Raw genomic sequence first — 22,751 nt, forward strand, 5'->3', positions numbered from 1 at the left:
TCTGTTTCCATCCAGCTGTCTACTGTATTTAACACCTGTAAAGTCTGGTCTTCTATTATCCCCACTATAATAATCACTAATCAAGCAATAAATGTGACAGGGTAAAAAGAAATAAAGAAATAATAATATGTCCCATGATAGCTGTTTGGCTAGGACTTACCATCCTCAAGAGTAGTGGTGATGATTTCCTGAGACGACGGTCCTATTCCAGCCCGGTTGCAAGCCTGGACTACCATGCCATACTGGGTGAATTTTTTCAGGTTATTCAGTGTATAAACTTCACTGTCCCCAGTGGTATCAATACTGATGATGTTGAACTGGAAATTGCCCCCTGCACTGTACTCCCGATAACCTATCTGGTATCCACGAATAATGCCATTTTGCAAGTGCTTCTTTGGAGCCTAAACAGAAAATGAAAGATTACACATTAAGTACATGTCTCCAAAGTCAAGTTGTTCCCCTTAAATTTGAAATATACACAGTCAACATTTTTTTCATACTGAATGCAAGTCTATTTCTAGGTTACAATTCAAAAATACTCCCTGAACATGAAGTAGCAACTTTTTACCATGATATATACATTTCAGGTGCAGGTTGTTCTAATTTGTGCATTCCTGTGCTAAAAGAAAGACCTTCAAATGGTTCATACACAGAAAAATCTCTTAAGGAGATACTCTTGAGTTATAATTCAAATTTATAATGCTTTGTTCTCTTATCAGGTGAATCAATCAAAGTTGAGTTGATAAGGGTATATTTGCATTACAGGCCTACCATTCACTACTAACTGTGTTTTTGCCAGAAGCCCCTACTATTCACTGGCTAAATCTTTAGTAAGGCATTTATTGATCTGTCGAAGGCAGTCACATAAGTTTATTCAGCTACATGCATTAGGAAAATTTTACGCTGTGCTTTGAAATATGCTTCTGTTCATTCAGTGTGTAGTGTGGAAAGATGATTAGATAATGAGTGCTGAAGGCAATAATGAATTGGAAAGCAGGGATTTGCATACTGAATAGCTGCTAAAACAAGGTGTACAATAGCTGGCATTCAAGAATATGGACAGTACAAAATGGTTGGCCATAATTATGTACTGTATTTCTCAGTCACAGTGCAAGATTCCCTGTACCTGACTAATGGAAAATAGAAATTTCTATACTCTGCAATATAAGATATAGTCTAGAGTAAAACAGGGATTGGCAATTGAGGGAAAAAACTGTTATTGACAGAAATACCTACTAAAATTGCACTTAAATAGTACTGGACTAATTTCAATATGTGATAATGTTCCTTTCTGATTTTCTATATATATGAGGTATAATTAGTATAAACATTTTAAGGTACAGCTTATAATCCATGGACAAAAAGCTCTTTCAAATCCTCCAAACCTCTTTCAAATTCCCCCCAGATGCCCACAGGCTCATCCATTCCACTGACCCATAAAAAAGGTCTTTGTGACGCAGTTTATCAGCAATGAGTTAAATTGGCAGAGGCAGCAATTTCTGTTGTTACTATATCCCATTAAATCTCCCGAGGAGCACATTCACAAGAAGAATACTCTTTTCTGCCACAGGACCTGTCTGTTTCGGTGAGTTTATTGTCTGCTGGACTAAAGTCTCACTGGAACTAATAAAACCAGCATGGGATTTGCCTTTCATCCACTAACAACAAATCATTGCTTTGCAAAAAACCAGCACCCTCTCCATATTTAAAATGTGTCACTGGATGGATCTGACTGATGGAATTAACTCTTCAGATGCTTTATTTTTTTGCTCCCTCCTGCCTTCAGAAACAGAAATAAAACTTGAAGCAAGGATATAATCTCCACTGTAGTACTTCAGTTCCTCTGGTACCAATAAGCTCTCTGCAAGCGTGGTGCCATTCGTTCAGATGTAGATAACTGAATTAGGAGATTCAGGTCTTGAGCGCCTTGTAAGGCACACTCCAGGGATTAGAACTGTCTTTTTTGAATCTAAGAGTATAATTGTTTCCTGTTTGGATATTTCTGTGTTTTGTTGTCAAAACCCACCCTGCAACTTCTTTAGAAGCATGTAGGTCTTTTACTTCCAAAACACTTTGTTTGCAAGTGTGTTACCTATTCTGAACAACTGCATGGCTTCATGATCTTCAAATGATTGCAAAAGCTGGGTTTTTTTTAAGCTGGACTGTGGGGTGGAAACTAAGGTCAGATTTTTTTTTTGTTTGAGATTCAGATATCTTCATAAGATAAAGCTGTTTCATTCCATCTGAGAAAAAAATAACTTTATCGCATTTAAATAATTAAATATTCCAGCGTGAATTGTTTCATTAGTTGAAGGATTTCAAATGCTGTTACTAGTCACAGCATTTTGCATAGCTCATACATTTTTATAGGCATTGTCAGTGTTGATGAGAAGGGGCAAAAAGACTGAACTAACATAATCTAAACATTTCAAATTGACTAAAGGACAAACAGTTTGGACAAAGCAGCAAACTCAAACGAGTGTTATTACAGGGAGGACTGCTTTCAGACAATGTTGCAGGTCACTGTCTCTTTTCTAACTGTGTATCAGTGTGGAGGCACCAGTTTCGTCATGCCAGAACATCAGTTCTCTCCATCAGTGTTGGCTCCCATCACAGCTTGTCAAATCCTCAATGGTCTGCATGGAGATTTCTTGCCTCAAACATTAACATGCGCGCTGTTGCACATCTCAAGATCTAAAGCCTCTCCTAGTTAAAGGCTGCAACCGGAACATTCCCATGAGTTACACGGGTGGCTTTTGAACAAAAGCTGTTGCCACAAACACACATTGCACACTTAAATCACAAGCAACACGCATAAACCACATACACTGCATAATATAGTGTATGTATTGTTTTGTCATTGGCATACACTGCCTACTGCCACATATAGCACAGATGCTGTATGTACATACACTATATATCATAAGGCATGCACTGTGTACCAAGAAAAAGTGAGCATTCACCTTGTACATAATAATTACAGAAGCATATAGCACATATATTGGAACACATATATCATACTGTAAAACAGATGGAACATAATGATAAAACTGAATCATACATTTACTAAGCATTGAAATGTTCTCAGAGCAGGACTATAGCCAGAATAGCCTCTTCATGGGGAATTCTGCAATTATATACTTTCTCATTTTAAACTGGAATAAAATAGCAAATTTTGCAGTTTTCTTGAAACATATTTATAATTGTCTTAGGTCAAGGGAATTTTTTTAAATAAAATATCAACATTTTACTTCTTTTTTTTTTCCACTTTGAAACATTATACAATATAAAACAAGCTCAAAGTCACTTCAGAACAAAGAATTGAAATGTTCTGCTCCACAAAACTTCGAATGTTCCTTGTTAGTACTATTTAAATGCTTCATTTTGGATTGACTTTTTGCACAAATAAGTCATTTGATTTGATATATATGCCTTCTCGGGTGTAGATACATTTTTTTGGTAGAAAATTCAGTGAAGAAACATTTGTCTATGACTAAGTGTTCACAGGGAAAAATATTGTTAACCTTGTCAGTAGTCATAGCACATTATGAAAAAGTAAGTTTCAGTCCACGATCTTACTGCGTATCTCCTAAAATCTAATATTTGTAAAATAGGGTATCAATGATTTTTGTGAAGTATGACATTTTATAGTTGTGTGCATCTGTATATGCATAAAGAGGAGAAGGAATATTTCCCATGCCTAAATTTAATGGGCTCATTTACCTTGCGAAGTACTACAAGAAAAAATTATGAGTATTTTCATGCTCTTTTCTAAATGACAATTCCTGTTTCATTCCCATTCTCTCTGCACCATTTTAAACTACCAAAAAATGCTGAGTATTATTTAAAAATTCAGTCTGAAACCCAGTGTTCTATGTGGACACATAGAAATGGGATTAAATAGATCACAGACCTATAAAACTTAAACCTTAAGTAGGATTTTGTAAGAGTGGGCTAAGAGAAACTTTAAAGGAAGATTAATGACTGTAGCAAGCTGCAGAAATAGGACTTAATACAAGATGAAAGATAATTGATGTGTTGTTCTCTGCTCCTTTTGCTGTTATTGACACTGTCTGTATTTAAATGAGGTTTGCCAACTTGAAATAAAACCATGGTTCTCAACACAATCCCTTTTGTAAAATGTCATCATAGGTTTACACGGCAAAAGCTCTACATGCCTCCAAAATAAAAATGACCAGGTTATTGCTGGGTTTATTTTCTGCCTTTTTTGCCTCCATGACAATATGGGATTGATCTCATGGGGTATTTCTTCATTCTTAAGTATTTTGTACTGCACAATGCAATGAGTGCCTTCTCCCCAGCAGTGCATCGTAGGGACCTATCCAAAAGTCAGGATTCAGCATGGGACCGAACCATAGTATGTCTGTGGGACCATCTTAAAGTACCTTGTTGAGTAATGGACTAAAACTGCTCTGGCCAGGAGAAAACTGCAATAATTCAAGAGAAGTGAATGGCTCACTCCTGGTTTGGGACTTCTTAATTAGGGGGACTTCTTAATCAGCTGTTACAAATTGTCATTCAGGAGATAATTCTTCCAGAAAAGGTAGGACTACACAAGCACTAACTTTTCAGGAAAGCAGCTCAGTGACTTCACCTTTGTCTGCACAGCAGCTTTGAGGTCAAGAAAAATAATCAGGTTTCAACTATGTCCAGCACCACAGAGAAACTTAGCACCTGTCAGATGAGCTAAACTACCAGCAGATAAAGCAATGACTGCAAATCAAGGCACAGAGTTTTCAGACTAAGCACACAGGGCCTTGACAGCACAAAGATCACACTGAGCAGAATTTCAGTGAAGTGCCAGTGGTGCCTTGTGCTGTCCATCCTTTCTTTCATAGGCAGATCTCCAGAGTTTCCGCTGCTTGCAAAACAGCGCCTCATGGGATTCTGTGGCATGATGGGGCCATAGGCTACCTCTGGCTAGAGCCAGCAGCGCCTTTCTAGCTCTTTGCTAGAGGACATGCTACCAGAAGCATCTCACTGCCACAGTACCTCTTATGCTGCTTGACCACGTCAGATGCTGCTGGTCAACAAACTGAAAGATTTAACGGATTTAACAGAGACTGGGTCTACGGGACTAATATCTTGAAGGTTCACAGGAGACTGGGTATTCACTGGAGACTGGGTGTGCAGTCTGGCAGCACAGTCCACAGCAAACTCCAAATGTCTATCCAGCATCTGTACAGTGTGTGGCACCAGGTTTACCAGGGTGCACAGTTCTGGGAGCATGGACCCACCTTTCCAGGTCTGGATATATGCTGCATGGGTACAAGCAGACATTTCCAAGGTCACAGGTAGGTCACACCTTAAGCTCACTCCAGTTGTGAAAAACGATCTCTACCCCCAGCTCATGAGACTTGCCAGGGCAATGGAGTATATATCCAATACACAGCTCGTTTCTGTGATCATTTTGTTACAGTAGATACTGATCATTACTCGACAAGTATTCACAAATCAAATTCCAAACATGATCTTGAGAATACAACTCCAGCTACTCTTTTGACATGCTTCTACTCTGCAGACAATACCTAGAGATCAGGACACTAAGTTGCACCTGAAGTGGCCTGAAAGTACAAATTGAACCATATTTTAGACAATGTTATTGAAATATAAGTATGGAATTTTTTTTTTTGTCCTGTAGCTGCCTGCACACATCTGCATCTATAAAATTTAATGGCAAATCTTCAGAATCACAAATGGCAGCTATAAACTCCAGCAGTGAACCAATGGTGCCTACCTTCTCTTGTTACTTTTGAAAATATCCCCCAAAGCGAACTTTAAAAAAGCAAGCAAAGCCTTTCAAATCTGCCTACCCATACATCCATAAAAACAAGTTCATGCACAGAAGCTTGGAGGTTATAGTTGACTAGATCTGATGGCAGTCAAACTGCCTGAGTGCTTTAAAAAGAAACAACCCAGCTTTTCTTTCAGTTGTTGAGAATCATTGCACGGTCTGCATTGCTTCAATAGCTGCTTCCTTTGCTCTACTGGCTGTGTGCTGCATTTAAATCCATGCTTCAGGTATGCCTTTTATAAATATATTGTTGTGTTCCACTCCAACCATCAGGTAAGCTTGTGGTTAGTGACCACAAGCCTTTGGGGTTTGGAAACCATTTGATGAAAACCAACACTGATACAAATTTAAGATGTGGATGATGTCCAAGAATCAGCACTGTATTTGTGACCTGTGCATAAGAGGTCTGATAAAGAACTATTGAAGCTTAATACTGAAATGTCTCATCAAAACAGAATTTTTAATCCACCATTTTTAAACCACCATTGAACTGCTAAAAAAATCTTGACAGCTGGGGTCCCTCTGTACTAGTTGGACATCTCAGTAGTTATATGTCCACCTGCACTGTACGGAGATCATGCACTATAGAAACCTGTCTTTTCAGGAACCAACTCAAAATCAACACAGGATCATGCTGGTTATTTATTGTATAAATAAATAACAAAATAAATAAGCAGCCCACAGTTATTTATATGGTTAATAAGCAGCAGCTCACTGTTACTATCCTGACTTTCTGGATGGTCCATATCATGGTGCAAAATACACATTATCCACATTTGCAGGAGTAATTAACATCACTATAGAAATTAATGACTATTATGCCACCATCCTCCTCATGTTTCAGAATCTTAAATATATGGAATTATCAATAGAATTTGGAAACTGCCATTCATATTAAGATTACATTAATGTAATTAGATAGCTTTATTCTGTCCACTACAATGTACAAGCAATATATAGCACAAAACCATTTAAAACGTGGTTTAAGTACCTCTATATCACACCGAAAGCATTTAAAACATTCTGTCATTGTCAAAACACTGGGCAAAAACTAGAAAAAATTAATTGAGTCACAAGCCATGCCAGATTTTTAAATAATATTAGTTGCTGATATTTTTAAATCAGTTGCTCTGATTCATCAATTCTCATGCACTATACCGAGACACTATATTGCTCTCTCTGTACAGACATGCATTCAGTAAGGCTCTGTCCCAAAGTCCATTGTAATGGGAAAAAACTCCCATGGGTGCCAATGGTTTGGGGAAATTTTGCCCCAAACCACCGTGAAATTCCGTGAGTGCTCATTTTCCAAGCACATAGCCTTATCTCTGAAATCGAAAGGAAGTAGGACATGTTACTGTCATCAGTACAGGCAAGCAGCTGCTGCTATTACTATTGAATGGAAGGTTCTTTCTTTGCATAATGCACCAGTCTTAACGGCCAATATAAGATTTGTCAGCAAAGGTATCTGCAAGGTCTCTCCCAAATAAAGTAACTCATCCACAGTTATAACACTCCCATCAACAGAACCTTTTTGAATGCACCAAAATACTGTCAGAGTCTATAGTCTTGGCTGTGTGTGTTTACCTTCCAGGTGACCCTAATGCTTTGTGAAGATATAGGCTCAAGTTGGACATCCTGAGGTGGACCATCAGGAGCTGCAAAGAGAGGAGAGATGGATCAAAACTGGCCCTCACAGCACCAGAATTCAGCACTTCACATGGTACGTCACCAACTTAACACACCAGCATCACAAAGATTTGGACTGAATCAAAGTCATATAGAAAAATGAAGATACCACTTCATCAAACAAAACCAGAGCCTGGCATCTACCTTATTCAGGTGTTGTCTCTGGCCAACAGTGAAATACAACACATGCCAAAACTTAGCAACCTGGCAAATAAAGTAAGAGTGAGTAATAGTGACTTTTCTTGTTTAGTGATATGCTCACAATGCTGTTTCTGTTTTGTAAATAGGCAAGACGTATTTTCAGTAGTCAGAACCCTGTAGGTGATAGAAAGGCAGCAGAACCCCTTTACAAGCAGGTAGGACTGGAGCTTCTCAGGAGCTGGCCTTCATCATGTCACAACCTTTCCAGTGGGATCCCCTTTGCTCACTAGAGACTGAGCACATTCAGTCAAGTATCAATTATTTTATAAACAAAACCCTGCACACTTTACCTTCTTCCCCTCCCCAGTGTAAGTTTCCCAGCCTGGAAATCAGACAAAAAAAAACCTGCCAGATGGAAAAAGTATGCTGCAGCTCCTGCCTGAGTTAGGAGGAGTTTCGCTTACTTATTGATACGCCGCCAAGGGTGTGCATGATGCTTTAAAGGCAAATGATAAAAGAAGGCCCTGAGTCTAGGGGAATCTACTTGTCAGCTGGGCAGCTACAAAGCAGATCAAGAATTGGCTGGGATTGAACGGAGAGGTGTGAAGTAAATTGCTTGCTCAGCGAGGTAAATCATTGTAAAAGATCTGAAGAAAGGAATGGAGTCATCTTGAGCTGCTGTAGAGAGTTCCCTTGATGCAGAATATGGCCTCAGTAAAAGGTATTAAATTAAGTTTAATAGCATGACAAAGGAAGTAAAGCAATAAAAAGGGTGAGATGGGGCTGTTAGAGGTGGAGCAGCAGTAAATGACAGGTGTGGTGAAAGGAATGCGAACATTTTGCTTTAACTGATGAAAGCAGAGAGACCCAGAATACAGCCTATAATATGTTTAAGTTATTAAATATGACCTATTCTGTGCCATTCTTGACTGTCCTTCATATGGGAAATTTCCAAAGGTTGAAAGACCTTTGTTTTGATTCCCCCGGCATTAACATACAGGAAGGGGAAGACGAAAAAGTCCACTGGCAAAAATGAGGTCTCTATGAAGTTTTTGAATCCTGTCCTTGATACTGTCCCCCTGCTGACAAGCATGAATACCATTTCTCTGGGTACATTATAATGTAGTGGAATTTGAGTGAAACATTTGATCCTAAAAATGGGTTTTAAAATGTGGTCCTTAAAATTTTGATTTTTCTTTGAAAGACCCCCAATGTTTTTGCAGACTCGAGAAGTTAACTGTACCCAGCATACCATGGTGAAATGTTAAATAAGAAGTCATTTATTTTACATACTTAATGTCATACAGCGTTTGTGACAAAGACATAAAGCAAACCCAGATATCCCAGCTTCCTCTATTGATTTCAGTATTAAACAACAGCCATAATGCTTTTGGTTTTCTGACAAGCATTAGTGCAAGTGTGTACTTACAGTCTATTTTCCAACACAGGAGCTAACTGTGGTTGTATGGAGGGAAAAATGTGGTCTGTAAGCTTTGAAATCATGCATTCTTGACTATCCTTTTGCCACAGGGACCCTTTACAGTTTGCTTTGTAACAGCTAGTGCTGTGCGACTCAGGTCACTGTAATGTGTGATACACAATCTGCACCCCCTTGCCAATAGCATGGTTTGAGTTGTTTGGTTTTCATATTGTCTTTCTTGGATCTTTATTCTGCTCCCTTCTCATTACCTTCTCTCTCATTCCCTGCACCCATGCTGTTCTCCATCTCCTATTGTAAAAGCAGAGAACAGAAGTAAACAGTGATCAAAAAACTGATGCTCCTGTACATTGCACACCACCTGAAATCAAAACCCAGGAGACAAACATCACATACTCTGCCTAAACCTGACCTCCTCTCTTCCAATTGCTCCCTAGGTAGATCAGTGACTTTTGAATACAGTTCCACACTGCTGGTCTTGTTCTCCAAATAGATGGCTCCTTAAAAGACAGCGACAAAAGGATCATTTATTCTGAAACTCAGTTACAAAGAACTGAATAAAATGCTATGTTAAGGTTCCACCCTGTTCATGGGGACGCTGTTTTTTTATTTCACGGCCAGCTGCTGATCCTGACAACTTAATTATCAGTCAGGAAAAACTCAGCAAGTAGAAAATATCCCAAGCATGAGAAGAGCGAATGAAAGAGTAGATCCAACACCCACCCCTCTACTTTGAAGTATATGCACAAGGAAGGATGGGCATTTTGGGGATACAGGCTGGAGGAATGGATAGTCTGTTTTCTCTCGTCATTTCACATTTTCATTGAGTAAAGGAAGAGAAAAACCCTGATCAAATGATAAATATCTTGCAAGCAAACCATTCACTGTTAGTAAAGCTGTTACTGAAGGTTTGTAAAAATGTGAATACTCTTCACTCCTTTCCTTCCACTAGGATGAAAAAAGACACCTGGTGCAAAAAGAAATGCAGCTCATGTTGTCACCTGCTTACTCTACTTTGCACTGTGAGCCCTTGTGTCCTGTTCTTATTCAAAAAGTCCCTTGGAACCAAAAATGTGTTCTCCTGACAAGGGGTATATTTTCACTGAAGTAAATTCACCCACAGAGAAAATGAGTGGGAATTACACAGCTGCATTCATATGAGCTGAACTGAAAATCGGTCACTGAGTATTTAAAGTCCAGACCAACATGAAGCTTGAAAAAGTAGTAGGGTTTTCACTGCCAGGACACTGCCATCCAGATACTTGCATTATTATTGTCCTCTCAAAATCCCCAAAGAAGGAAGCATTGCTGACTTAGCATAAGATAATGGGAAAAATAAAATTAGCAAGATAAAAATGTGTTTTCAAATACAAATGAGCAAGCTCCTGTCTGGTCAAGACTTTTCAGACTACCTCCATCCAGTTTCATGGCTGAGGGTGTTGAAGCTGCTCGGGTTACTCTCAGCTGTACATCTTTGTACATTGTATATAATTGCAACGTATACCTGGCAGAAGTATTTATGGCCATTCAGCATTTTGATTCCTAATTGCTGAAACGGAGAGCTGTAGCCCTCTGCTTTTCACCCATAAGTCTTTTCCACTGTCCCATGTAACATGTAGGCCTTGGGACATGGCTGTGCTGTCCTTATCCATCTGCCACGTCTAGTAGCCCTGAGAAATAAAAATAAGATGGCTCTGGAAGGCAGCAATTAGAGTGCGCAAGAGTGGCTCCAGCCATCAAAGTGAAAACGCCCGTGTAGCCCTCCTGGTACAGAAACTTGTAGCAATGCAGAAGAGTACATGGCAACAAAGTACAGGGAGTGACACTAACTAATGATAGCCAACTGATTTATACACTAATCCAAAAACTAAACGGTGGGTGGGGTAGTGGATGGAATACCAAAGGAAGATATGATTCATGTAGATCAATGTTCTCAAATGGGGGTAGCTTAAATTAGTTACTTATACTAATACCTGGGCACCTAAGGAAAGGCACAAGACCCACAGGAGAGGAACCACCACTAAAAATAGGATGCTGTTGACCGAGTTGCCTAACTGTAGATACAGGTGTGCCACTTCCAGTACCCCAGGCTGAAAATTTGGAGCACAATATCTTCTTCGACCACTAGATGCCACTGAACGGCTTTAATTACAGGCTTGCACAATGAAGTTGCAAAAGTCACGATGTTTTATGGGAACAATTCAGTAATTCTTTCTATGCAGCTGCAGCAACATAAGCAGCATTTCAAGTAAAGATTCCTCATGTCAAGGAGCAATAATTGCCAGCACAATTTAGATGCTACAGAACCAGAGCGTACCTGCTTCATCGGTAGTGATGGTGAGCTCATTGCTGGCCTCACTCTTGCCGATACGATTCTTGGCATACATGCGAATGTTGTAAGTTGAGGAAGGGTGGAGGTCAATGATAGTGGCTTGGTTTAGCTGAGGGGAAACATCTTTGGTTCTCTGAACAGAATCCCAAGAGTCTATTTAATAAGAGAATAAAATAAAACAGACAAATAAAAGATGACGTTAACATTGCTAACACAAGCATGCAGTTAAACCGTCTCACAGAGCAAGATACTGCCATTGCTGAATTAACCCAGATAACGCCTGCTGCTACAGGCAAATCAAGTGATCGCCTTCCCTGACAGCACTCCTGACTCCTCCAAGTGTGATGCTGTGAATAATGGGATCTTGGCCCCAGGGTCACCAGCAAGTCTGAGGAAATAGATACTCTGCCTTTTTTTGAAGGGGTGGTGAAAGCAACACAGATTCCCCAGTTTTGTGTGTGTTTATGTATGTACATATTGTTTTTTTATCATTGCTACATTGGAACAACTGTGAAAAAGATGAGAGCTGCTGCCCCATGGAAATCCCCACTCAGAGAGAAGGTTGGTTGTGCTCCAAAAAGGGGGGAAAGGGAGTTAATAAACAGGAATGGAGGGCTCTTAGACTAGCAGAGATCAGGCATTAAGTTTGATCCCAAACTCCAGGAGCTCAGACCGTAGGTGAACAGTAAGCATGAGCTTGGAGTACTTTGCTGGTTTAGACACGGGGCTCAGCACCCTCCAGGACTGATGCTATTTCCCTGACTTGTGTTAGCCTACAGGATCAGTTTAATATAAGGGGAATGTAGAACCCTCTTAGCTGTTTCCATGTATCTGTAAAAGGAGAAGCACATTGTTATTATTCATGCTTACTGTTCATCTTCCTGTTATGTTTTTAATAAATTCTCCAGACATATAGTAGGAAAAAGGATGGAAATTAGCTAAACACAGTAAGCCCTCCTTGTCATCCAAGCGGTCAATTGCTGCAAACAAAATAATAGAATCTATCCATTTAAGGCATCTTGATGCCTTTTATGAGTTGCCATCCTTCATTTCTTTCTTACTGCAGGCAATGTTCCTCCTTTAACCTCTGCAGCATCCTATGGGGGATGTCACTGGAGGCTCTACAGGAGTGTTTTACAGTATGGGTCACTGTAGGCAGGATTGCAGAAAGATCAGCAGATAAGAAAGACTAGTTTGAAAACAGAAAGCTCACTCAGATACAAAATATTTGCACATAATACTATGTAAATGCTTTTATATGAGCTTGCTAAAAGATGCACAAGTTGTCACAATGACATCTGCAGCTTGGCTTGTTACAGAGCCTGTTTGCTTTTCCATGTGGCTTAGCTTACCCAGAAAACATTTAGGAATCAGACATTTAAGTGCCAAATTCACTTGAACATATTTTTTCTTGGTAACTGAGTTTGTCACAGCTTCCTCTGTAGGATACTTTCAGAAGCTCTAAAGGACCTGCAGGCAGTGCTGCCGCAATTTGCTTTCAGTTTCCTTTCTTAAACTTTACAGAATTTCTTAAACTTTACAGAATTTTAACCAGCAGTTACACTCCATTGTGTTAAACGTTATACAAGCACAGAAGGAGACTCTGTCTGTTCCAGTGTACTACGCCAACAGGAAAGGAATTTAAATAAAGACCCACTTGGTATGGAAAATGTGTTAAATTTGACCAGATGAGGAGAATAATTTATTTTAATATAGTCTGTATATTATGAAAGTGCTTAAGTTTTTACTTGGTGGTTTGAAATACTGACCTCTGAGTGGTAGGACTCTGTGGTACATATTAACTGCTGACATAAATAAACAAATCTGAAAAATTCTTGTAACTCTTAGTAGATTAAGTAATGACCTACTATGGGGAGAGAGAGAGAGATGAAAACTCACAGTCTTCTGTACTTCTAAATGTTGGTTTCCAGTGTTTACTTATGACTAATGCATGGACTTCAGGAGTATATTTCAATACGTGTATCTTCTTTTTGGAGGGTAAAATAAACCAACAAAAGAAGTCCCTCCAAACTGAGTCCGTCCAGAGAGAAATGAATCAATTTCTCGCCCAAACTGTTTTCAGTTTTGAAAAATTTAAGTGTTAATAAGAAAAAAGAAGGGGAAAAAAAAGATAATTTTGTTTTTTTCTGGTGAACTCTAAAAATATTTGCTCGCGTCCATGTGGTAAGTAATTGAATGAGGTATTAAGATTGACTATTGGCTCTTCTGGTTTTTATTGTTGTTGCAGGGTGCTCTCAAATCTGCTTACCTAGAAAGACTGAAAAAGCACCGAAAACAAGCAGCAATGGGCTATCAAAAAAAAAAAAAAAATGAGTGGAATTTTTAATATATTCTGTATTTGACTCAGAAAATGCTTACACCCAGGCATTTCTCAGTGTTACATAAAATGGACACTGACACAATGCTCTATGAAAAATTTATGATTTTATGAAAACCAGCAGCTTTCCACCCGTTCCTAAAATACAGGCTGAAGCCTTGGCATTACCCTGCGGAAGAGGGCGCATTTGCTCTTCAAGGCATATTTCGAGGGGGTACGGGGCTGCCCGCTCCCAGGCCCGGGCCGGCGCTGCCATCCGGTGGCCGCTGCCGGTACTGCACCCGACTGCCCCGCCCGCTGCTCCCTTGGAGGGTTTGGGGGACACCACCCTCCACCCCCACCCCCCCACCCCCAGCTCTGCGAAGGCATCTGCGTCCTGAAGGATGCTCAGTTTGCACGTGAGCACAAGGAAGCGCAAAGAGCAGCCCTCGCCCTTTGGATCCGGACATAAGCGGAACTGATGTCCGGTTCCCCCCTCAGCTTTCCCTAATGACAGAAAAAGTAAAAAGGCTGAGGAGAGAGGCACCAAGAAGGACCCGCGTACCTGTTCCTATCCTCAAACCGTTTTGCACACCTCCGATGAAAAAGTCTGATGGCTACACGTCTGTGGATTCAATGAAGGGCCAGCCCTGAGTGCCACAGGTACGTTCCTGTACAGACAGGCGTTGCACCTAAGTACTGGAACAGCCTGAAACGCCGAGCTCCCGCTGTTCGTATCGCCCCTGCATGGCAAGTGGGCCCTACAGATGCCACCCACCCATGTGACAGGTGACTCCATGCTCCTTCTAGAGAGTAACTAATGTGCCTTTTTTGTCTGATGGCACGGCAGGGGTAGACAGGATACATGAGGGCAGCACCGTATAGTGAAGTCCATCCATGATATGCAGTCACCTGCACATTCTCTGAAACTGAAAAGTTCTGCAGTTTTTCTTCTTGAGAAGCCTAGATGATGCATCCTGCTGTAAACCCATTTCTGAGTCCTCAAGGTGAGCAACATAGGTGGCCAGTTCTCACTAAACAGAACTGTGCAGTTTGCAGCTTTACTTTGGCCTTGGCAGGATGTTCCCTGAGCTTACCATCTGGACTGTGAATGTTTTACCTAAGTTTTCTTCCGTCCCTTTAATATCTGGAAAATGAGAGGCTTTCTTAATTCCCTCCTCTTTGTTATAACTTCCCCCAACTACCCTGTGTAAGTTCTTCAGTAACCATCTTTGCTGTTTCATATTCTTGATGATTTAATTAATGACAAAAATCGTGCTCAAGAATTCAAAAACCTGATCCTAGTTTCTCCAAACATTCGGTCTTAGATTCTAAAAAATAACATTTCTGTTGTTCACAGTGAGATGAAGATACTCTGCTCTTTTTAGGACATGATCTCCAGTATTTGTCTTCATATACAAAGAAATATTTTTTCCAGCACCAATTCTGCCATCCGCTACGTTTTCGTTCTTTCAATTTTTTAACCTTATCATTATGTTATATCTTGATGTTTTCATCCAATCTGATGGCACTTCATTTGCTGCCTTGCTATTGATTTATCATGTCATATTACAGAGACATAATTTTGCAATGCAAGTTCACAGTGATTACCACTTAATCTTTGCCTGCATTCTGCATTATCACCTGAAAACACTGAACTAAATCTAACAAAGATGTTTTAGAGATCTGAAGTCCCTTTCCACCACTGCTTCAATCAAAGGAAAGCAGCTCAATCTTCCTAGATGGGGTTATGCTGAATTACATGATTCAGAAATACAAGTGATATTTTAAAGTGAGAAAGGGGCCTACCAGGCAAGAATGACTTTCAAAAACTGTTCTGGAGCCGGTGGGTGGTTGGAAAGGGAAAAGAATCAAAAAGAAAACAAAGCCCCAAAACTTTTAGGTATACGTGTCCCTTGAAGGCATTCTTGCCTAGTCTACAGCCTACATCTCCGAAGCTGTGATTCCTGACCACAGCCTCAGTGGGGAATTTTCACTTGTAATCTTTCAGGTACCATGCTCACCTGTACATTACCAAGTTTGTTTACAAAGCCAATGCAAAAATGGTGACTGATGATTTAACATTCTTTAAAATATTTTCTCTAGTAATGAAAGCATCAAAATGTTTTTGCCTAAGTAAGTAAAGCACAAAGGAAATACACAATGTAGACAAATGAAGAATAGTAAAGATGGGTAGTAGAATAATTTTTTAAAAAAATTTGGCAAATTTTAGAATTTTATGAACAAGTACATTTTTACATCTCAGAACTAAAGGAAGACTATAAATGTATTATAGTTGCTTTGATAAACAGAATGTTTCACTAATAAGCACACATAGAGTATTCCTATTAATGGACTACGTCCCCTTACAAATAGTGCAACAAACTCCAACATAAAATAGTACAATATAATTTCTCGGTGTCTTTTTAATCATACTTGAAATATGAAAACATTGTTCCACTGCAATTTCCTTTCTAGTCCCTTCTCAAATCATGAATCGGTGACAGTGCTTAACAATGTGCCTAATTTTAAGTGTGATCTTACATCACAAACATAGTTCCAACGCACCTTGAATGTTCTTAGATTTCAACAATGAATATTTTTGGGGCTTAATATATACAGGAACAGTAACACTTTCCTGACTTAGGGGGTTGCATTTTTTTTTAAACTATTCACCTCATTCATCTTATTAGATGTTAATTGGTGTGACTACATGGTCACCTAGCAGAAAGGTATTGGCTCGCATTGGCCTGCCAATATGTGCCACTGATCTTAACCTTCAGAGTATTTCCAGTATGTTACTGAAAACTCTGCATGGTGCTTCAGCAAACTATGACACAGCTTTCTTCATCTAGAAATTCTCATAACTTACTCTTTTTCACTGCTAACTTTGCAGGGAAGATGCCATGTACTCATATATCGATAGAAAATATCTTCTAAAAATCAGCACTACAGGAAAAAGTTTGTAAAGGCAGGTATTTTTTCTATGGGGAAAAATAGAAAATGAAAAGGAAAAAAAATCCAAATGGAGAAAAGATAAGAACAGGGACCAAGAATCAGCTAGCAAAACCGTCACACCAGCTATCACCTAGAATGGCTTGTTTTACAACAAAATTTGTTCCTCTTACATGTAAGTTTCTCTGGTAAAAGGGAAAAGACACAATTGCTAAACTTAACGTCCTTACCTCAAAAAAAAAAAGACAACAAATGAAGATAAATCTTGCTGTGGAAGATTAAATAAACCATGGTAAAAATTGCCATCAGGCAGTTTCAATTTATGGATTATCTTTTATGATACAAATTCAGTGATGAATGACTAGCGATGGGGATTACTTCAGAGGAATATTATTTCTTACCCGACTTGTTCTTGCACTCAATATCATAGCCGGTGATTGGGCTGTTTCCATCAAATCCCATGGTCCATCTGAGGGCAATACTGCGTGCTCTCACCTCTCGGATTTCTATTTCAGGAGGGTCGGGAGGCTCTGGGTAAACACACACACACAGTTTTAGTCAGAAGAAAGCCTGTACTCTTAGTAAGATAACATTAACGAGTGTGGCACTGGCATAGCTTACTGGTGGTAAGCTCTCATGGCATTTTCTCTGGTCACTCATTAGTACCCTGAGACAGTTAATCACCTGCTGACGAATGCTCAACAAGGGAGGAAAAGTCACTTTTCAACTAGGAGTCACTGATGTAATCTTGAATACTGACTTCTGTTTAACTTTCTTATATGCAACATAGAGTTGCATTTCCTTAAAAGCACTCCAGATTGGACTACTCATGCTAGAAAAGATTTTTGCCTTGAACACCATGTTTCACTGATACTTCTACAGTTTTTACACAAAAGGTGATGGTATGAATTGTGAATACTAAACTTAAAAGTGCTAAATTTGGTGGGGGGAGGGAGTAAAATTTCTGTCTCTCTGAGTATGTTTAAAAGTCTTCAATTAATAACAGAATAATTTGGTAACAGTCTAAAATTTCCCTAAAGCCTCTTTCTGCCTCTAGAGTTAAGGATGTAAATAAATAGCATTTATACCCATTCTAATGCCCCTTTAAATTGTCACGGCAGTTTAAATGAGCAGTGGTGTAACTGAGAACCTATCCCCAAACTCCACCTGAATTTTTCGACAGGGCTGCTTAGGCATTCACTAAAATCTGCTGTTACTTGAAATCAAGAGTCGGGAGAAAGACATTTGCAAGTCCCAGAAATTTGTTGTGTGCATGCTCAAAGGCATACAAGCACAGGAACAGGCATCGCACAGAAATAAGCAGTGGCTAGTGGCTGAGTCCTGCCTGTGCTCTGCATCTCAAATAGTGTCACCTCAGCCACTCCAGTCCTTGCTGCTGTCTGCCTGAGTGAAACCCTGCGGGAGGGGAACCCCAGCCCCAGGCAACATAGCTTCCTAGAGTTTGCATTGTGCAAACTGATTACAATTTATTTGGACTGATTAAACTTGAAATATTTTGTTTAAAGATCCACAGTAAGTTTAACATTTCTCTAGAGGCAAAGTCAGATCACTTTTTTTTATTTCAGACTAGGGTTTTAAGCACATTTGTTCTTTAAAAACAAATGCAACCCTCTCCCCCCAAAAGTAACCCCCCCATATCCACTGCCCCTACTGAAGATGATAGTTTTAAGTTTCTTTAGTAGATCGTCAGCTAGTGTATTTAAGAAAAAATCTCCTTACTAATTTGTACAGATCTAGAAAGACTCGAGCTTATCCTTTATTTTGATTTAATCTGTGATGCTGGAAAATGAAAGACTGAGCATCTTAATGCAGCTCCCCATTTCTTTGACAATGAGGAATACATTTAATTAGGAATCAGAGCCTCCCTCCCCCAACAGATTTCTGAGGATGGCATACACTTACTGTACTACAATAGCTGTGTTTTTTTCCTTATGTTGTCCTCTTCCTACCTTGCACAGTGAGCTGAATTATTCCACGATCCTCCCCATAAGAATTGATGGCATGGCAGGAAAAGAAGCCAGAATCTTCACGCACAGTTGGCAAAATCTATAGGTGGTTTGAAAAGAAGTGATTGATTGAACAGCACGCAGAGAAAATAAACCAACAGCTTTTCTGTATGGTGCAAGAAAAATTGTACAAACTGTTTTACTTGACAGTAATAAATAGATATTGCATGTTATACACATACATACATATGCATAGTAAAGCATCCAAAATACTGAGACTTATCAAAACTAGCAACACCTGGGCTGAGGAAGCAGGCTATCAGCTCTACATGTGTAGTCAGGAGTTGGAGCACCACCTATTCCTGTAGCTTCTCATTAGGAGTCTTGTTTCCAGTTACTCATAAGTTTGCCAAGTATTTAACAGTTGGCTGAAATTTTCCATACAAAATGGTGCTTCCTGCTGCCTCTGAATTTTTCCAGTTATTTCTGAAAATAACTCAAGTGGCTGAAGTCTGTGTGGAGGAAATAAAGGTTCAAACACTGGTGGTGAACCCTGTAGTATTCAGCATGGTGCCTCATAATAAAATTTTGGGTGGTCATTCTTTTCAATTTGTTATTTAATAACAGAAAGTTATACATAATCTTTACGTATATGATCATAAAGATATTTTTCTACAGGACCACTGCTTCATTCAACGTACAATAGGGAGAGTATTTTTTTAAATGAGCAGATATTCCAAATACCATTTTCTTATTGTTCAGTGTGCTGCTCCACACTTTATTTACTGCACACAGTTCAAACTGTGCCCTGAAGACAGACTTATCCATTTTCTCACAGCCTCTTCTGTGGCATTCACCTATGCTATACCCATTTCAGAAACATTAGTGAATTTATTTTCATAAACCCTGACATCATGAAGAGTATTACCACCATTTTGTATGGGGAATTAAGGAACCAGACATATGATAACGTTTGTGGCTGCTTGACAAGTTGCCACATATTAGCTGAGCCATGGTAACTCCACGTGCTCTTTATTCCTCAGCAAAGCCAAGGTAATATGAGCACAACTCTCATTCACCACTGGTTAAGATAAATGGATTAATTTCTCACTTGCTACAAGGATATTGGAGAGTTATCATCCGAGATGTGGCAACTTGTCAAGCTGTGTTAAGTTGCGTGTGTGGCTGAGCTTTAAGGTAGGAAAACAAAATTTTTCAGAGCCCAATTTGATACATCTAGGGCCTTCTTTTCCCCCCTCGGAGTCCTTAGCAATAAATAGCATTTCATGTGTTCATAACAGCTTCCATTGAGTTAAGCTGCAGCTATGAGGGCTTAGTACTTCTGCAAATCAGACCCCAAGGGCTCAAGGCAAGTACCTAGAAAACAAAGAACACACAATTATTGGCCACCTGTGAAAAGTTTGGTTTCAATGATCAGCCTTGCATCACAGTGTCTTTCATTACTCAACCCTAATTCAACTCCAGAGAAAATCCAAGTCATGCCTGACTGAGGTAGGGGTCCTGCAGAAAAAATAAAAGCTGAGTATACAACTACAGATCACATCATCATGCACACATGCAAAAGCACTGAGTTAAAAGCTTGAGAGACAACCTTAATCCTGACATTTTCTATTTTGGGGACATTTTAACTCTCATAAGTCAAAGGTTTTGTATGTAACATACATATGGATGTAGAATGCCACTAACGTACACAACTGCTTCAGAAGAGAATTCTCCAAGCAGGTTTCCAGCCTTCCAAAAAGAAATGTTGTTGTGCATCCAGGCATTATCTCATTAAAGTCAATAAGATGAATGAGGACAGAGAGGTGTAGGGGTCTATCCTGTAATTATTAGTAACACAAATTCTAATATGAACAAAGTCACACATAGAACTTACTCTTCCTCACAGAAATCAATGACAAAGCTCCCTCACAGAGAGCAAAACCAGATTTTTACTGGATATCATCCAACACAATTTTTGGCTAGTAAAGAAAGAGATATACCTTAAGAGTTACACTAGAATATAGGCAATCACCAGAGAGCTCAAGAATTATTTCCTTGAGCCTGGTAAAAATGTTTTTAAGAATATGACTGAAAAATGGAAAAATCAAGATTTTTTACTGAGAATCTATATGATTTTTAAAAAAAAAAAATTAGATTTCATAAAGGCACATGTAAAAATATAGAGAAATGGACTGATGATGTGCTCATTAGTTGTTGGTAAATTTTAAATTTGAGTGGAAAAAGCTGTATCCTGGTATTGAGGGCAATGTCATAGCCCCACCCATTGTAGGTGACACCAAAACAGCAGGAGTTTCCTGTGCCGCCATGGCATCTTGGGGAAACTTACATCCCCAAAACAGCAGTGCCACTCATGCAGTCCCTCAATCTAATCCAGGTCAGCCATTTAGGATTTAATGGAGTCCACACACTGATCTGTCAGGCAAGTCAAGTTGTATGATTTCCACACCACCAGACAGCTGCCTGTCACAGAAGCAGAAGTGAAGATGCAGACTATGACCGTTTGTTAGGTGGCTTAGTGACTTCTGCTGCTGTGTACAGTAAGTGCCAAACACAGCAGCAGTAGAAGTACTACTTACGTATCTACATGTGCCTGCTTCCATCTCACTTTGAATCCGATGACTAACCTGACTTTGTAAAATGGTCTCACAAGCCCCACAAAGTGAAAGGGAGGGAGAAAAAGTACTTTAAGATGACAGTATTTTTATCCAAAAACAACTTAATGATTTTGGTGAAGGTAAGCCTGACACACGTCAGAGCTAGGGGTCAGATATTCACTCAGCGCCTATCAGCAGTGTAGTCAAAACTGAGCGGTGCTGCCCCAGGAGAGGCAGGCTAAGGCATGAGCCGTGTCGCTCCTGAGACAGAAAGGACGGTGGGGGAGCTGCGACCCAGGCTCACTGTCTTGTTGCCTCTGGAGCATGGGAAGATGGAGACTAATTTTTCTCGGGGGTGGGATGCCGAGGTTTTGCTACCCCCCCTCTTGCTGCCAGCTCTCCAGGGCTGTGCCACGGGTGGAGCGAGTGGTGGGGCTCTGACCTGTAGGGCAGAGGTAGCTGTGCATCCCTATCAAAACCAAATCAAGCAACACTCTCACACATGTAGGTGAGTCGTGTGTCACTTTGTTTTATTACCTGCAGAGTAGAGATCACTTCATCTCCAACTTCCTTGGTGGAAACGAGGTAACGGGACATTTCAGGGTTAATGATTCGGTCTTCTTTTTCCCAGCGGACTATGATGGGTTTCTCTCCATGTGCCGTGCAGCTCATCTCCTTCTTTTGACCTTGCGTTGCCAAGGTGGTATTTGGATAGGAAGTTATCATAGCTGGAACTGAAGCCAGACAAAACAAAAAAAGATTGTTCTTCAGTGAGCTGACTACTCTGATGATACAGGGTTGGCCCTTCAATCTGTGTCTCATTCAGCTTGTCCATATTTGACCATATGGCCAAAAACATGAGAAATTATTTTACTTTCATTCCTGTGTAAGAGAATTTTCTTAAGATTGACAACGGGCCTCAAAGGGAATGTAGCAGAGAGGAGCTGGGACTGGACAGTGGGGCTGTAGAGACAAGAAGATGTGAATCCAAAGGAAGCCTGGCTCCATTTGTTTTGCTGCTCACAGGACAACTTGTAACATAATTAAAATATTCACAGTACATAAAGGTACTGTAAGTAATAAGCATTCAGATATGGGCCCAATAAAGAACTGATAAATATTTCTTATTCCTTCTGATAAGCTACTGTTTTATCTGCTGACAGATATATGCTCTACCATTTTGTTTGACAGCAATGACCTATCAAAATGAGGGCTCAATTAAACCAGGAGTGGTACAAATTAAAAGAAAGGCTGTGCACCAAAGAGCTTACAGTCCACGTATGTGCTGAGTGCATAGTTAAACTGTACTGAACTGAAAGTATAATTAAACTGACAATAAACCTAGCTAGATTTCAGTTTTTATTGCATTCAGAAGGTATTTGCAGAACAGTTTGGACATAATTGTCAACTTCATTAATCATTCAGGACTGAAAAAAAATTTAATGTTGAAAAAAGTACTCTCTTGCTAGCAAGCATAGG

The 22,751-nt window shown here is 39.7% G+C and overlaps 1 protein-coding gene across 3 annotated transcripts in view; it reads right to left on the reverse strand.

Moving 5' to 3' along the window:
• DSCAM (DS cell adhesion molecule) overlaps nucleotides 1–22,751 on the reverse strand; it is a 435,274-nt gene that overhangs the window by 103,421 nt on the left and 309,102 nt on the right. For all 3 annotated transcript variants that reach the window (XM_075710780.1, XM_075710791.1, XM_075710770.1), the window contains exons 12-17: nucleotides 21,810–22,006; nucleotides 18,658–18,754; nucleotides 17,089–17,217; nucleotides 11,401–11,568; nucleotides 7,403–7,473; nucleotides 161–401 (exon numbers count right to left, since the gene is read on the reverse strand). In XM_075710780.1, coding sequence (XP_075566895.1) covers nucleotides 161–401; nucleotides 7,403–7,473; nucleotides 11,401–11,568; nucleotides 17,089–17,217; nucleotides 18,658–18,754; nucleotides 21,810–22,006 — 903 coding nt within the window. The remainder of the gene's footprint in view (nucleotides 1–160; nucleotides 402–7,402; nucleotides 7,474–11,400; nucleotides 11,569–17,088; nucleotides 17,218–18,657; nucleotides 18,755–21,809; nucleotides 22,007–22,751) is intronic.

Source organism: Pelecanus crispus, chromosome 1, assembly GCF_030463565.1.
Source record: "Pelecanus crispus isolate bPelCri1 chromosome 1, bPelCri1.pri, whole genome shotgun sequence".
Taxonomy (NCBI): domain Eukaryota; kingdom Metazoa; phylum Chordata; class Aves; order Pelecaniformes; family Pelecanidae; genus Pelecanus; species Pelecanus crispus.